The following is a 17,678-nucleotide window of genomic DNA, read 5'->3' on the forward strand; positions in this document are numbered from 1 at the left end:
AGCGGTTCCCAAAGTCCAGGATATGTCCTATGCAGGAAAAAGTGTTGCCAGAGTAATGGGAACACACTCCTCAGTCGTCCTGCATGGTTTCAACTTTCATGCTTGAGAGAAGCTAACAGCTAAATAGGAAAAAATACAGAAAAGATCTCTATGTAAGGCTGTAACAATACCTGTGACGTGAACTGCTCTGTTCTTCTGCCTTTGCAGTCCATGGCATAACGCTGTGGGGACAGGGAGAGTGTCTCCTCCAGAAAGCGCGTGTGGAGGGGGCTCTGCCACGAGTGGAAGGAATGGGTGGGGATCGGCGCCCTACACTGCCTTCGTCCGCGTGCGCGCCCTGTGGGATGTGTCGTGTTTGTGGAAGAGAGGGAAAAGGAGGGCATCTGCTCCATGCGGGGGGGGCGGATCTGCTCCATACAGTGTGTGTATGGTGGATCTGCTCCATGCAGTGTTGGGGGGGCGGCGGATCTGCTCCATGCAGTGTGTGTGGAGGGGCTCTGCTCCATGTGGGGAGGGGGCTGCATCTGCTAATCCCCGCAGGCCGCGGCGCGGGATCGCCCGGCCCGCTCTGCCCCTCCGCCGTCCCCCGAAGCCCCTCGGCCGCGTGGCGGCGGCGGCGGGGCCTCCCGGCGGGCAGCGCTCGCGGCGGGGCCGCCGCCAGGGCGCGGGAGCCCGCCAGCGGCAGCCGTGCCTGCGACCCGGCGCGGCGGCAGGGGGCGCTGCCGCGCCGCGGCGGGAACGGCGGCGGGGACGGCGGCGGGCGGGACCCGGCCTCCCCGGCGCGCCGCGGGGCCCGAGGGGCGGGGGGCGGCGGCGGCGGCCTGAGGCCCGGAGGCGGCTCCGCTGAAAGCTGGGCCGGGCCACGGTGTTCGGGGCCGCCCGACCGGGGCCAGCAGCCCCATCCCGGAGCGGGGCCGGGAGCGGGGCCGGGGCCGAGCCCTCTGCCTGTCCCGGGAGACCCCTGCCCTGACGCGCTCTCTGCCAGCCCCAGGCTTCTCCCCTCTGAGACGCCGGGGTTTGGGCTCTTGCCCCCAAGTACCGCTCCGGGTCCCTGTGTTCCGGAGCCCTCCCTGGGGAGCAGGGTCCTCGGATGCAAAGGGGGGGGATGCTCTGGCCCGGCACAGGGCGTTGCTGACCTGCTCGTCATTGTCCAAGTGAAAAACGGGACCGCTTCAAAAGCAAAAATGCTGTGGAGCACATTAACTCCTTCAGATTTTTCATTTTAAGATGCCTGGATGTTAGCTGTCTGTAGGAGCCGGACTTTGCCGGGTGGTCGTGTTCAGCCAGGCGGTCGTGTACAAGTGACAGCCAGTGGCTCTAGCTGGTTTCCTCTGGCTGTTTTTTATCTTCAGGCACAAGTACCATCACCACCCCTCCCAAGGCTCCTGCCTCCTCCCGTTCAAGTTCAGCACTCGGTGGCCTGCTGTTCATGTGCCTCAGACGCTCCTTCCGTCCATGTCATTCCTTTCCCCTCCCATGTATTCATCTGCGTCGATGGTTCTTATACGTTGTGTTCCATTTGTCTTTCTGTCATCCTTCTCCTATGTTTTATACCTTGCCATCACTGCTGGCTGTAACCCATGTGTCTCCTGACTGGTCATCCTCCCGTTCACATTCAGGGTCCTTTGTGCCAGTCATGGCTCTCTAGTGTTTTGTCTGCTAATGCCCCATCAGATGATGATCTTCCATCACTGCCAAGCTGACAAAAATCATCTTATTGTTTCTTTTCCCCATCTCCATGGCTACCTGCCATCACTGGCTTTAGCTTGCACGTTCTTCAGCATGGCATTTTCTGTTGTCAGAGATGGATGTGGACAACCCAGTCACAAATGCAGCAGTCTGTGACTTGGAACTGTCACTGTGTCCAACCCCCCCAAACTGGCAGGTCCTGCCCACACTCTCACATGACATGGTATGGTGTTCATTGCACAGCTGTGCACATTAGGACCACGTCTGCCCCAGCCAACAAACAGTGCTGTGATAAGCACAATGCTAGCAGACAGATGAGTAGATTAGCAGGGTTTATCCTTTTGTTAAGTACAAACCTGTTCTCAATACTCTTATTTGTACATAAAGGAAGAAAAATTGAAAGAATGAGAAACAGGTCCTGCATGGGAGTTTTGTTCTGCAGGAGTGGCTTTTAAAGGCTATTTTTTCTTTAATATGATGATGGCTGCAAACATTTTTACAAAGCTGAAAGAAAGGCCTTTGTCTGAAAATTTCTTTCCACTCCCAGAAGCTTCTAGATGTGCTTTGTAGTTGTCATGAGATCTATAGAGCCCTCTGAGTCCTTTGCTTGTCCCAGTATACCAGGAAGGGAGAGGTAATGGAATGACCAGATGCATGTGCATTACCCATGAGCCAGCACTGGCTTTTTCTTGGCATGCTGGCCAGCAGTAGGAAGGATCATTTTGTGTGATCACCTGTCTCTCCACAGGAGTATTTCAGTAAAGCAGCCTGTTAGGTGTTTAGGCATACATTAGCATCATTGGATTGCTTTTGTGACCACAGAACGTGTCACCTTGCTCACTCAAGACACCTCTGGGAGAGAGGCAGAAGAGACAGAGTGAAGGTTAAAGACTCAGTCCAAATCAATGCTGCTTGCCACCTCCGCGCAGGGGCAGAGTGCACTGTCTAAGCTGATGGTTTGAACAATGCTCAGGCCAAAGGCTTGAATTGCTCTTAGGCTGATGAAAAAAAAAACAGGCCACGCCTTTAACTTAGCTATAAATGTGAAAATGACAGCAAACATCCATGTCATCTGCTCTTCAAAAATTGCTCACTGTTCAGCTAAGTATCTCCACAAAGAGAGAGCCTGAGAAGTCTGGAGAAAGGCATTGAACCTCCAGAGACTGGCAAGAACTTAAACACAGGTCTGTGCTGAGCATTCCAGTGGGCAACTCTAGACTATTCCCAGCTCAGAGATTTTTGTATTTCTGTATTTCTTTGCTTAGTTCTTGCCACTAAATTTATAAGATAGGCAGGTGCATATTAGCATTCTGAAGAAAAGCAGACGGTTTCTGGAAAATAGAAGAGGGACTGAGGGGACAAAAAAAAATCCCGCCCCCCCAAAAGCCCAGAAAGCTGGAAGGAAATTGAAATAGGATAACTGCTAGGTTTTCAAAATAAAATTTATTTATTTCTTTAAGAACTAGAAATGTACTATTTTTCATTTAGTTGAACCAGAGGTAGCATGAGATATACTTAGGAAATAAAAAAGGACAGACTCTTTCATTTAGAACAGTAACAAATAAGCTTATTAAGAGAGCTGGAGCTATGTCATACCTCAGTGTATGCTAAGAATAACCCTTACTAGTTTGCCTACCTGTGAAGTCAGAAGGAGGATTAAAATGCTGATTTAAAAACACACCATGCACACACAAAGCTCATCCCTTCTAGGCACGGTGCCTGCTTCTCCTTTGAGGTCCTGGGGGAATGGATGGAAGTGGGATTCATTCCAGTGGCCTACAAGATTCTCTTTCAAGCCTGCAGGCCCTTTTGCTAGGAAAAGGGTGAATTGTGCTGAGAGTTACAGCCCCTTTGCTTATGTCTGTGACCAACATCAGACCTTGTACAGCTCTAAGAACTTTTTTGCAGAAAACTGAGATTTCTCAGGTGTGAAACTGGGCTCCCATGTGCCACCATTGCTCCATAGTTGTATTAGCAGACAGATTAAGCACAAGAGAACTCAGGGTTTGACGCTTTTTAATCATGTGATAAATTTGGTCTAATTTACCTCATACATTTGTTCTAATTCTATGAAATAATAAATCCTCTTTATATTTTCATCCTGGGACAAAACAACTCCATGCATCAGTGCAGACTGGGGATTGACTGCTAGGGTGCAGCCCTGCAGAAAAGGCCTTGGGATTCTGGTAGAAAACAAGTTGGACCTGTGTCAGCAGTGCTCCCCTGCAGTAATAAAGCTAACCGGTCATAGGATTGCATTAGTAAGTAGCCAGTAAGTAGCCAGCAGGTCCAGGGATGTGGTTATTCCTCTCTGCCTGGCACTGGTGAGGCTGCATCTGCAATACTGTGTTCAGTTTTGGGAACTGCCCCCCCCCCCCCCTTATGTGGGAGATGTTGACATACTGGAGAGGATCCAACAAAAGGCCCTAGTATTGGTCAGCCAGAGCACATGCCATGTGAGGAGATGAGAAGGGAATTAGGTTCGTTTGGCCTGGTGAAGAGAAGACTAGCAGGGGATCTAATTGCAGACTAACACTGCTGAAAAGGAGGTTGCAAATTAAGATGCATTCAAGCTTTTCCTGCAAGTGCACAGTGAAAGGACAAGAGGCAATTGTCTCATGTTGCAAACCACGGAAATTCTTTTTCAACAAAATGAAATGTTATTTACTATGAGAGTGATGCAGCCCTGAACGGGCTGCCTAGAGTGGTTGTGGAATCTCCATCCTTGGGGAGTTCCAGGATACATTTGGACAAGGCTCTGAGCAACTTCATCTAGCTTTGAAGTTAGTCCTGCTTTGAGTAGGAGATTGGACTAAAGACCTCTGATATGCCTTCCAATCTACATTATTCACTGATTCAGTTGAACTTACTAATCCAGTAGGAAAAAAGTTGCATTCTGGTGTTTGAAGAGTGATCAATTCACTGAAAAGCCTGAGGAACACAGAACTGGTACCAGCCACAGGAAGGTCAGGAACATGCAGCTAGCAGGAAGGGTAGTGGTTGGGAAAGGATAGCATGGGAATGAGGCCTCTGTCTCAGGCACTATCCAAGTGAGCCATCGAATCACCTCCTTCAGCCTGTGAGTCCTCAGAGTGATGATTCCAGGCATAAAGTGCCAACCTCTTTTTCCCATTATATTTTTACAGCATAGATTTGTAATCTTTGTCCTTGGAGATATTCAAAAGCTGTCTGGACATGGTCCTGGGCAACCTGCTCTAGGTGGCCCTGCTTGTGAGATCACCTCCAGGGTTCCCTTCCCACCTCAACCGCTCTGTGGTTCTGATTTTATCTGTTGATTTTAACATTCTGTCCAACTCCAGCCACGCAGCTTCACTCACACTCACAGGAGCATGTTTCCTTTCATGTATTAGCACCTCTGACCCTTGCTTATCACCTAACATCCTAGAGAAATTTTAAAATCTGAGAATAAAATTTCTAATTAAAATTCTAATCCAATTGAAAAATTTTATTTATTGTGTGCATGTTTTCTGGGTATGGTCTACATATCTGGAGTTGTCTTACGATTACATTATTAGGATATGTCACCATTTGTTTTAAACTTTCTTGATCATCTTAATCTGCATCCTCAGAGACTGTTACCTGTCTGGTGCAGTGGAGAACATGAGAACCCTGTAACCTTTTCTTTCCACAGTGTTGGACAAGATGCCACAAAGCAGAATCTTCCCCACTAGCCAGAGAAGCTCACCTGATTTTCAGGAACTCTTCTTTCTGCACTCATTCTGGCCACAGAAGACTTTCTGATAAAATCTTCTGGATACTTCCTTTCTTTCAGCTATTTCCTAAGTACCCAAACCTTGCTGGATATATAAAGTGAAGATCGTAATGATTTTTTTGATACCAATATGGATCACTGCCCCAGATAGTCCCTATGGCCAACTTCACAGTCTTTTGAACAGCTCCAGGTCCAGGTGTAGCTTGCAGGGTGCTGGGAACAGTGACCCTACTTTTTCCCACTCACCCACTGCAGTTGGCAGAGATGCAGAGTAGCCTGGAAATATAAGGGAAAAGACTGGAGAGAGTCATCTGTGGGGGCTGAGAAAAATGTAAGAGGCGGAAGAGTCACTAGGTGGATCCTCATTGGAAAATGGAGTGAGGAAAAGGTTGGCCACAGTGAGCAGTGCTGTGCTGGGTCTTTGTCAGAAGCAAGTGGTGGACTTGCAGGGCCCATCTGCAGAGGCAGTTTACTGCCAACCTGTTGTTTGTAAATGTGTGTCAGCAACAGCAGATTTTATAGATTAAAGCTGTCAAGGGAAAACTAATGCTGAGTTTCCAAGAGTTTATGGGATTGAATCCTCATCTTCAATAGTACTCAGGATGAACATAGTTCTTGCCTAATTCTTAGAGACTTTCCTGTATGAGTCATTGTTCACGAGAGAATAGCAGCTTTATACACAGATGGTTGCAGAACAGAGACACCATTGAGAGGAAAACACTGAGACATCTATGTCCTGCAGATACAGGCACACACATACACACAGATCAACAACTTTATCCACAGAAAGCAGTCAGTCCTGCTCAGTGTGTTCAGGCAGAATCTCTGCTCTTTCATGACATAAGAAATCCCTGATGGAATTCAAGTAATGAGCAATTCATGCTGAAGAGGGAAGCTTAGTGTCAGTGAAATACCAATGTCCAAACTAGCAGACCCAGAGGGAGTTTGGCTAGAGGACTGCCTAGCTGGATTGCTCTTCTTAGCTGGCCAGAAGCCCAGTTCTCTGTGGGATCAAAAGAAAAGATCGGATGCTCTGGGACCCAGCAAGCTGTTGTAGATGATCTGGCAAGCCCGGATCACACCACTAAGACTGATACTAAGCCAGAGAGAAGGAGGTTTGAAGGAAGGTTTAGGTGCTTTCATCAGAGTCCTCTTGGGATGTTTTCCTGCTTTTCCAGTGCCTCTCCATGTGATCTTGGACAAATCTCTTAAGACCCTTGAACTAGGTGATTCATGTAGGTTCATGCCCACATCTCCACATGCAGGTAACTTTCAGTTCAATGGTTCAGGTTTGGACATCAGGGCAACTATAATGGTATAAAGGTCACTGTGGGTGGGTTGTGCCTCTGATTGGGGGCCAGCACTGCCTCAGATGAAACAGGCAAGGGACAGGTTCCAAAATATAGTGCCTGCACTGGAAACCCTTGCTACAGAATTATATAGGTGCCAAAAGTTTGCATGGGCTCAAAAAATAACTGCCCTAAATAATAGAAATGAGCTATTAAATACAAGATACCCCCTCTTGGGGAAGACCTGAGCTATCATTTGCTCGAAATCAAGAGGATGTTCTGCAGAAATATCTTTCTGCACCTGTCCTTTTCCCTAGACTTCTGTTATTAGATGTTGCTGGAAACAGGATAGTAAAACAGACAGACCTGTGGTCTGATCCAGAACTATTTGTCTTGTGCTGTATAACACTTAGAAGTTGAGACCCAAATGGCCACAGCTGGCTTGTTACTGGTACTGAAACTATATGATTTATGTATAATGCCTTTCTTCCCCTTCAATGGCTTTTCCATTTAGCATGAAACAGTTAAACATTCGATAAGTGAAATTGTGTGACATACTGTTTATAGAGCTGAAAGATGAGAGGACAAGGCTACAGTATCTGCTCTAATGAATAGAAATGCTTAGGAATGATTGAGGTGGTCTAGAGTCAAGCCTGTCCTCTTCTTTGTGAGCATCCTGACCATCATGAAATGCCCTGGATATGCCCTGCATATTCAGTTTACACCAAGAACAGCAGCGACGGACTGAGGGAAGCTCTTTCCTGAAATTCTGTAGCCAGCTGATTGGAGCACATTGTTGTGACAGGCTTTCCAGAGACCCAGGAAGACAGAGATGAACACTGAACTGCTGGAGAGAAGGCATGGCACCACCATTTCAGACAAGGGGTTTGTGACAACTGGCTGCTGTTGACACCTAACTCTAAGGCAAAGAGTCAGAGTTGGTCACATTTATATGACCAAATATGTGCCTGTCATGTAACAGGGTGGGACCTGCCCTGCCTCTCAGTAGGAAATATGTTGACTGGAAGTAGGCTGATGTTATCAGAACAGTTTGTTATTCTCAGCCTGCTTCCAAGAAAAGAGGTGAATGGATGCAGTCAGCTCTCCAGGTGAACTATCCTGGCAAGCAAATCCAGTTTAGTCTCAGGTGAATCACCACAAGCTGTTTGTTCATGTAATATCACTGTCCATTTATAGACAGAGACTACATTTGTTTATGTCTGACTCTAAAATAGTAGGTACAGCTCTGGGCACTGTTACGACAAAGATGACTAAACCTGCCCTGGAATATCACAAAGTTTTACAATGGCCACAGCCAGGCAGGGCACTGCATGTCTGATCTTTTCAGAACTGACCTTGTACAAGGGGAGTTCCAAGGTCAGCAGAGCCACAAGAAACACTCTAAAGGCAGAAATCAAAGGTAAAGCCATTCTGTATCATTAAGTGCATTTTTTAATTGTGTTTGAATCACATATTTGGTCATATGAACATGACTCATAACTCTGAGTCCTCTGCTTGGAATGTTTGAGGTCCTGGATGCCTAAATTTCCAAGTGTGATACTCAAGAATATCTGGCTTAGGAAATCCCTAAACCACAGTTTGGTGGATGATGGGAGAATATTCAAGGGAAGCACTGCTATGTGTTGTCCTCCTCTTTCACTCCACCCTATGCATTCTCTTTGAGTTGCAGTCAGAAAGAAGACTATAGACCAGATGAAATTTTGTTCTGAGCTCCTGTATCTATTCTTATGTCTTGGCTGTTCAAAGCATTGAGAATGGTCCCTTCTATCAAAAGCTATAGCTTTTAAGCATTTTAACAACTGGAAGTATCTTTTGTGTACAGGCTCAGAACATTTCCTCTCCAAAACCAGAACTAATTTCTGCTAGTCGTTTAGACTTCAAAGGTCATTTAAAGATCTAGTGCTACACGTGGTTTCTTTTTAGTTTCTTTTTTTCCTGGTTCTTGGCCTCAGGAGATCTCCTGTCTTGCAAACAGCTATGGCCAATCAATTATTCATGTGAATCTCAAGTCCATCATGACTATAAAACTCTCCCAGGCACCTATGCCAACCCTTTCTCATTTCGAGCTCTGCAGGATCTTTTCAGTGAAGACAGCAGGAGTAATTTAGCTCTTTTCCATGGGCTAGACAGATTGTCAGATGTTGCTTTAAACAAACAAAACATTGACCATGCTGCCTCTACAACTGTCAGATGTGAACTTTCTTCTGTTATTCCCAAGATGTTCTTAGGTCCCTCTTCAGGGAATCTGCCCATCTGTATAGGGCTTGTTTTAGTGGGGTCATTTTAAACTCCAGGTACAATCGGTAAAATCATGGAATAAATTCTCTCTGGCTGGATAACCATAACTGAGGCTCTCTGCAGCGTTACATGAAGTTGGCTCTTTCTCATTCACAGACAGCATTTCAGTGACACTAAGGTTTGTTAAAAAGTTAGATGTCTAAGACTGAGGTCATCACCCTAGACTCTTTGGTAGCAGACAGGGAGAAAAAGGTCCTTTCAAGGGGAGATTTGTCTCATCCTAATGCAGAATATGTTCATGTGACACTAATTTTAGAATTGGTTTCTCATTGCTAAGTGAGTACCCTCCCAGAACAGATGACAGAGTGAGTATGACAGTTATGATGGCACAGAAAATAAAGTCAGAGAGATCTTACAGCCAGAGAGATTGTTTAGATCATTCAGTCAGACTGGCCAGAGAACACCTGTATCCAGCCGAGATGCTTTAGCTGAACTGAAACAGATGATAGAAAACAAGGCTGAGACTGAAAGCTGACCAATTCATTCCAATGCCTGGTACACTTGAAGTTGCAAATCTGCATTGTTTCTGGGATGGCTTCTATGTCTTCCATCTAGTGACTCTGGCTCTGATATCTTAATGCTAGATAAAAAAGCTTTCTATGCTCATTAATAATTTTCCTCATAGGCAGTAAACATATCACCCTTTAACATCCTTCATGATAAAGACAATACATGATGCAGAAGCAAACATAGGTCTAAGCCTTTGATAAGACCTGCTCTCTGTGCAAGAAGTAAAGCCATTTTGCAAGTTGAGGAGAAGGACCAGACATATCTCAAGACAAACTAACCATGTAATTATCTGCACAATGAAATGAGGATTACTTATGGGACCTGTTCCAGAGGTGTGTACCTCCAGTGACTGAAAGGGATCCTTTGTCAAGAATGGAGCCCTTCTGTTTACATACTGGACATTCGTACACAAGCCAAAATGAAGTTATAGTAACAGGTTTAGAAAGAAAATGCAAAATAAGAATGAAGTTAGTGTTTACATTTGGGCTTGCCTGCTGAAAAGCTGAAGTTTATAATTGCTTCAGGAAGTGGACAACCCTATGACTAAAACCCTGCTAGAGGCTTTCTCATCAAGAATATTCATGCAAAGAAGGACAGAAGCCTGCACAAATATCAGAAAGGGAGAGAAAGAGAAAGCAAAACAAGTTGGAAGTATAAAAATAGCAGAGGAAAAGAATATCAGAGAATAAACCGAAGAAAAATATTTAAGTATTCTTGCAACATTAACCATAAGAAAAGTAAAATTTAGACTAAAATTCATTGTTGTACATTGAAGGTCTAAACTATATGGATCTGCGTTCCAACACAGGCAAAGCTGGGTTTGTATATGCTGAAGAAAAATATGGGGGTTTTTGTTCCATTTCAGTTCTTGCCATCTATAAATGGTATCATTAGAGAATACAGCTGATTGATGTACCTGGATGTGTGCCATGATACCAGGTCTGTTGCTTTTGCCAAGCAAGGCACAGCTAGTATGATAATAACGCATAATGGATCATAGTTCAATAGTTATCAGCTTAAATGCTTATCAAAAGGGGATGATATTAAGCAATTTACCACAAATTCAGAGAATCAAAAATAGAACTGTGGAAGGTAGTCGGAAAGTTGTTGAAAGAATCCTAAGAAAAAACCCTGGAGAGCTCAGCTCAGATTTCTTCTTAGCCTGTCTAAATGAAGGACATCTACATTGAAAGTCACCTTCTGAAATGTTCAGGAGAAAGGCTACAGTCAGGCTACCTGATTACTCACTTTAAAGAAAAAGGTATTGCAAATTTGTAAAACTCCAGGAAAAGAGAGAGAGAAAAATACTCTAATAAAGTGTCACCTAAATAAAAAGCCTGTGCAGCCCCAGGCCAGCCAGGAGACATACACATGATGGTACATTATGGGCAAAAAAGATGGTAGTTGTTCTGAACTTGCTCCTCACTACTGATTGCAAAACAAGAACAAATCAAAAGGAGAAATGAGAGGCTCTTCCTTAATGAAAAAAGATGGAGGAGAAAGGAATCTGAATCTTAGAAACAGGACAGGCCATACAGGAGTTAGTGGTCAGATGGGGTCTGTGAAAAGGACTGAGCTCACAGCAAACCACCACAAATTGTGCAAAACTTGGAGGCACTCACAGAAGCACCTGTGTCCTTTCTATTGGAACAGAAGTTGATGCATGTGCCTTGAAGTGCAGCACCCACACCAGCACCTGCTCCCTGAAATCATTTGTACAAGCACGTGGCTGTGCATAAACATAGAGGGCCACGGACAGGTGGAACACCTGCCTTGCACACACTGTAGAAGGTCATGTACACGCCTAAGTTGAGGAAGTTACAAATGGACAAGGAACATCACACACAGGTTGCAGTCATGTGAACACCTGCATGCCCAAATATGCAGCGTACAGGCAGGCACTCTTGTTTAGCAGACTGGGATACGCAATTGACTCGTGCACATAATCATAATCATAAGCCCGGTGGAGTTATTGACTGGAACATGGAGATAGTTTTGTAATGCACACAGGGAGAATCACACACACTGACAGAGATCTCATGCTCTCTGGAGCCTGAATACACCGTGGCTTATATATGTGCACACTATGTCTCAAACGTCCCTGAGTGGAGGATGTCACCAAACTACAGAGAAATCCAGTGTATGCCTACTGCTGTTGAGACATACACACACTGTGCTGAATCAAACCACACATCCTGAGTTCTGTGAGTTACACACATTGTGAGTTTTTGCCACATTCATGGCGGACTGTCACACACACATTGAAATTAATGATGTGTACACACACAGACGAGTGCAGTCTTACAGGCGTGCGTGTGTATTCTGGAGTCAGTCATGCACCCCTGTACTGCAGCAAGCCTCTCCTGTGGACCAACAAGGTTCTCTAACACATGCACACTGAGTTCAGTGCTCACACACTTGCACACACCTAAGGGTCTCATAAATGCACTGAAAGTAGACACGTGTTTTCCTGCTCACCCACAGACATGCAGTGCCTGGGAGACAACCAACAGAGTGAGCATCAGAGGAGACATGGACATGTCCACTGGGCACATCTGGCTCCCATCAGTCAGCGGGGAGAAGGACCCACTCATCTCATTGATGTCTGAATACAGCAGCAGGTTTGTGCCCTCCTTTCCCCTCTCCAACGACTGACTACAAAAGGATGCTGGTTGGCAGGCTTGGATACGGCTGTGGGGTGCTTGTCAGGCAGATCCAACTCCTTTTGCCTCATCCCTTCCACACACGTGCTGGCGTAATCCTGCACACACAGAAGTGAGTCTCTCCCTCTCCTCCACATGCCACACATACCACTGATGGGTACCATAGGTGCAGATCACCATGCAGCAGGTTGCACAAACATGATGAGACCCTTGTACACGTGGTGCAGTGAGTCACACCAGTCACTGATTTTTACAGGCACTCTGGAGTAAGTCTCTGGTGCACAGGCGTACACAGGCACACATACAGCCAGCTTACACACAAACACACAGCCACACACATGCAGCTGGGTCACACATGGTTGCCCCATAAGCACACATACAGGTCAGTCTCCTTTATGAGTGAGTCTCACCCATTCAGGGGGAGCCATATATACAAATGCATGGGTGTGACTCACACAGAGCTCGGCCTCAGGACACACGCTCACATGCACCCCAGTAAGTGACACTCACAGGTAAGTCTCTCACATGCACACAGGTGTCTCCTGCACAAGAAAACATACATACACCTTCCTACAAGGTTGAGTTTCACACAAGATTGAGTTTCTCACACACAGTTGTGGGAGAGTCTCATACACAAACACACACACACATCCCATAAACAACACACAAGACATAGTACAGAGTCATTCAGGTATGCATGCCCTGCCTTTCAGGTACACCCATACACACGTGGAGATCTCAAGCACTATGTGGGCGAGTCTCATATGTGCACATCCTCTCACCCCCACACACGTGCGCGCGCGTGCACACACACACACACTGAGTAGGTCAGGCAGCCTGCCCTGCAGCAAGTCACACATGCATGTATGCCTGGGCTTCATACACACACATCCACACCAGTGCTCGTACACGTACAAGCAGGTGTATATTACATATGTGCAGTGACTCAGGTGTGTGTGCGTGGACAGAGACACACAGACACATTCATACACACCTGCGTGCACAAAGACAGATGTGTCTTACACACACAGAGGAGTCACACGTGCTGGGGAGTGAGTCAGGCATGCACACCCAGAGCAAGTTGTGCACACAAAGTGGGGTGTTCATAAACAAATACACACACAGTGGTGTCTCACACAGACATATGCACGAGTGTCACATATATGAGGGTGTCACACACACACACAGTACATCTCCAACATACACAGAGGTGTCACACAGACCAGGGTGTCACATACACAGAGGTGTCTCACACAAGTGCAATTCACATGCATACTGCAGTCAGACACACACGGGGCAAGTTGTGCATTCAGCTGGGTGTTGCAGAGATACATGCACTTGAGGATGTGTCACACAGACTTGGATGTTTCATACATGCTTGGGTGTGTCACATGATGTCTTTCAGGCAAAATGGATCTCACACACTTGGGTGTGTGTCACAAATACACACAGTGTCTCAGACATACAGAGGTGTCTCACACTTACACAGACACAAGTGTCTCCAAATGTACAAACAGTGTCTCAGACACACAGGGTCATACATGCGGTGTTACAGGCACACACAGTGTCTCACACACCGTCTCTCACAGACACACAGGTGTTGCACACACACACACGGGTGTCAGACACACAGTGTCTCACATGCTTTGGACACACTTAGTATCTCACGTGGCACCTTTCACAGACACACACGGGAGTCTGTGTCACAGACATGGTGACTCTCATACACATGGGTGCCTCTCTGAAACACACACGTGGGTATCACTAACACACACAAGGGGTCACACAGTGTCTGTCCCCCACATGTGCTGTGTCACACACACACACAGAGACACACAGAGGGGTGTCGAGCACACAGGTGTCACACACCATGTCTCTCGGACACGCAGTGTCTGTCACCCCCCCCCCCCCAGTGTTTCTCGCACACACACGGCGTCTCTCCCCGCCTTGTCTCTCACGAAGACACGCGCTCTGTCTCTCAGGGTCACACGCACACGGTCTCTCTCTCTCACACGCTGTCCCGCCGACAGGAGTGCCACACGCGCGGAGCGGGCTGCGCACCCCGGTGGCCTCTCCGCCCCCCTGCCCCGCTCCCCCTCCCTCCCCTTCCCCCTCCCCTGTCCCTGTCCCGCCTCTCCCCCACCCCCCTCGAGCCGGCGGTGCCCGTGCGCGCCCGGCGCCGGGGCTGCCCCGCTCCCGCTCCCGCTCCCCCTGCCGCTGCCGCTGCCGCTGCCGCCGCCCCTGCCGCTGCTGCTGCCCCCGCCCGCGCTCGGCGCCCGCCGCGCCCCCGGAGCGGAGCGGAGCGGGGCGGGCGAGGGGCGCGGCCAGCGCGGGCCCTCCCGCAGCCCTGCGCGCCGCGGGGCGGGCAGCGGCGCCCCGGGCGGGCGCGGAGCGGCGGCCGAGGCCGGGGCGGCTGCGGGCGGAGCGCGGCCGCGTCCCTCGGCAGGATGTCGGGCTCGCGTTGCCAGACGCTGTACCCCTTCTCCGGGGAGCGGCACCGGCAGGGGCTCCGCTTCGCCGCGGGGGAGCTGATCACGGTGCTGCAGGTGCCGGACGGCGGCTGGTGGGAAGGGCAGAAGGAGGACGGGCTGCGCGGCTGGTTCCCGGCCAGCTACGTGCAGCTCCTGGAGGTAGGAGCGAGGCCGGCGCCGCGCCGAGCGGGCGGCGGGGGAGGGGGGGCGGGCGGGCGGCGGGGGAGGGGGGGCGGGCGGGCGGGAGCCGCTCGGCGGCCGGGCCGGGCCGGGCCGGGCCGGGGGAAGGAGCCGTCCCGGAGCGCCCCGCGCTCGGCTCGCTGGGCACAGCCCGGGGCCGTCCCGCCCCAGCCGCCAGCTCGGCTGGCAGCGGTGTGCCAGCAGTGCTGGGGGCGGAACGCGCGGCTGCACACCGGCGTTGCTGTCGGGGACCCACCTCCGCATCGCTCTGCCCTGTACCCAGGGCAGAGCTGGTGCCCCGGCCACCCCAGGTCTGCAGTGTGCTGGGTGCTGGGAAGAGTATGCGGCAGTCGGAGGAGGAACAGCCTGCCCGGCCCAGCTCCGGAAGCCGGAGCTTCTGGTACCCTCAGTCACAGCCATGGAGTGGCAGCGTTCAGGGTGCGTGGCAGTCTGCGGGGTTCTCTGGACACTTGTGTTTTCACAATTGCTGAACAGCAGCAGAAACCAGTGGCTGAGGTGACACAGCTCCTGTCGATCATCCATGTGGGCCAGATGCTGGGCAGGTTCCCCTCTTTCCTCTCTCTCTCCTTCTCCTCTTCCCTCTCCCTCTCATTTCCTTTCACTGAACATCACTTGGCTTTACATTGTGGAAACGGTAATTCAGATACGTCCCTTCTGTTGCAACAGTTCCCCAGCTGGCTGGAGATACCTTGCTGCTGTATATGTGGCATAGCCCCAGAGAGCCCCAGCAGAGTTAGAGTCAGTTGCCCAGACTCAAAGGTCATGGACTTTCCATCAGGATGCTGAGAAGCTCTGTTAGCTTCAGTTGTTTTCAGGGCCCTGACAGCTAGGGCAACAGTTGTATTCCCACCTCAGGACTGCTTGCATCTGAACTTATTACTTTCTCTCCTATGCAAACAAGGCACAATGCGAGTGTAAAATATACATCCATGAAGACTGCCTTCACAATCTCTGCATTTTTGAAAGTGAAATCTGAAGCATCTCACGTACCAAAGCAAGAACCTGCTGTGAGCCCATCAGTCTTTCCCTTGCTGACCATGCCCTGTTGTCTATTTGGAACTTAACCTAGGATGCGGGTATGGAAATGGTTTCCTAAAGCAGTGTCCCTGTGATGACTGGGCTAAAGTGGTTAGCAGCACAATGTTTCTCAGGTCAGCCTCTGTCCTCCAGGTTTCTAAGGGGAATCAGCCAGCCTGCTTTGCTTACATGCAAGGCAGGCACTACCTGCCCCAGGTTTTCCATGCACACCCTCTGGGGAATCCAGAGTGGCAGGACAGCCCTGAGCAGAACCGGGCCCACCAGATGCATACAGAGCAATGTCCTGTGAGCAAAAGGTTCTGTGCAAAAGGACTTTTTGCCTATAGATCTGGCATTGCCTTTTGGTTTCGCTAGTCCAAATGAATTAAAAAATCTGTGATGTTTCCACTGAGTTTCTGTTTCTCATTCTTACCTGGAAAGGCAGGAAAGAAGAAGCAAAATTTCCCCACTCAGTGCTACAACAGTGAGGCCAGGGACTTTTCTGTGCCACTGAAGCACTTTTTTTGTTAGTTTAAGAATGTGGGAGTCCTTTTGTTTGTCACTTTTGCCACCTACAAGATCATTTACTGAGATATGTGAATGTTTGTGGTTTCACAAATTGCTAAATATTTACACATCTAACCAGGAATTTAGGAATTGTTTGAGGCAACATGTATGATGAGATGAGACAAACTCTGCTCAGCAAAGGCAGTGGAAAATCACTTCTTTGTACACAATAACTTTGCTGTCTTATCATCTCCCTCTTGGAAACTCCTCTTTTCCTACTTAAGTCTGAGCAAGTTCCACTGTGCTCAGATCGGTGCCTGCAGCCCCCCAAATGTGCCCTTTTGATCCTTGGCTTATGTACCACTGACAACTTTGCTGCAGACCAGTTGTCCACACATCCTAGCCTCCTTTCTCTTGAGCAAACTTTTGGAAAGAAGGTAAGAAAGATGGCAAGTGCTGAGTGGTGTTCACTCTGGCATGTTCTCCTTTTCTCCAGAGGTGGTGCCTAATAAGGACTATGAGCCGGAGTTAATAAATATGTCAAATGAGAGCTAATTAACCAAATTAACCAAATTTATGGGACCACAAGTACTTGGCACACATTACAGTAGAGTAGATGCATGAGAGGAAGAAAGATCTGTGTGTGTTTCTCTCTCATGGCTCTGTGCAGGTAGCTTTTCCCTTGTGTGCAGGTACGCAGCTAGCTTGCTCAGGGACCTGACCTAACTGAAAGACATAATGACAGAAATACTGTCCTTCTCTGTTCTCTGATCCAAGCCCCTGTCCAACCACATTGACACTGGAGCTGGTGGGCCATGGGGCCATGAACACGATTCTTCTTTCAGTACCAACCAGTACTTATATTGGCTTTGGGTGGCCCTGGCCCTGCAGCTTTCAGTAAGGTTCAGCATTATGTTCTGAGCTGAACTTAACCACATGCTGTTGTTGAAAAACAAAGATGTTATGCCTACCCTCTGTCCTGCCCTCACTTCCCCACGCCCAGTTCACTCCAGCAGGTACCTGTGCTCCTCTCTCTGGAGCTCATTGTCCCAAAGGACAGCTGGCTGCATTTTCTGCCACAGCAGTGAATGCACGTGGCTCACAGCATTGTCCAAGGCATGCCAGGGCTGGCAGGGTTTGGCCTGCATGGCACACACCCTTTCTCCTCACAACAAAGTCTGTCAGGTGGCTGGGTGCTAGCAAAAGGAGATGGCCTTCTTCTGAAGCCTTTGTAACTTTAAGCCTGCCACTGTGTATAGACAGGCAGGCTGGATTTTCT

At 48.6% G+C, this 17,678-nt stretch overlaps 1 protein-coding gene across 4 annotated transcripts in view; it reads left to right on the plus strand.

The window, feature by feature from the left end:
* The first annotated feature begins 14,568 nt into the window (after nucleotides 1–14,568).
* Nucleotides 14,569–17,678, plus strand: part of GAS7 (growth arrest specific 7) — a 113,609-nt gene continuing 110,499 nt past the window's right edge. For all 4 annotated transcript variants that reach the window (XR_008238172.1, XM_052807304.1, XM_052807306.1 and 1 more), the window contains exon 1: nucleotides 14,569–14,833. Coding sequence is in view for 3 of the 4 variants with exons in the window: in XM_052807304.1 (XP_052663264.1) it covers nucleotides 14,651–14,833 (183 nt within the window). In the remaining variant the exon portion in view is untranslated. The remainder of the gene's footprint in view (nucleotides 14,834–17,678) is intronic.

Source organism: Harpia harpyja, chromosome 14 (assembly GCF_026419915.1).
Source record: "Harpia harpyja isolate bHarHar1 chromosome 14, bHarHar1 primary haplotype, whole genome shotgun sequence".
Lineage (NCBI taxonomy): Eukaryota > Metazoa > Chordata > Aves > Accipitriformes > Accipitridae > Harpia > Harpia harpyja.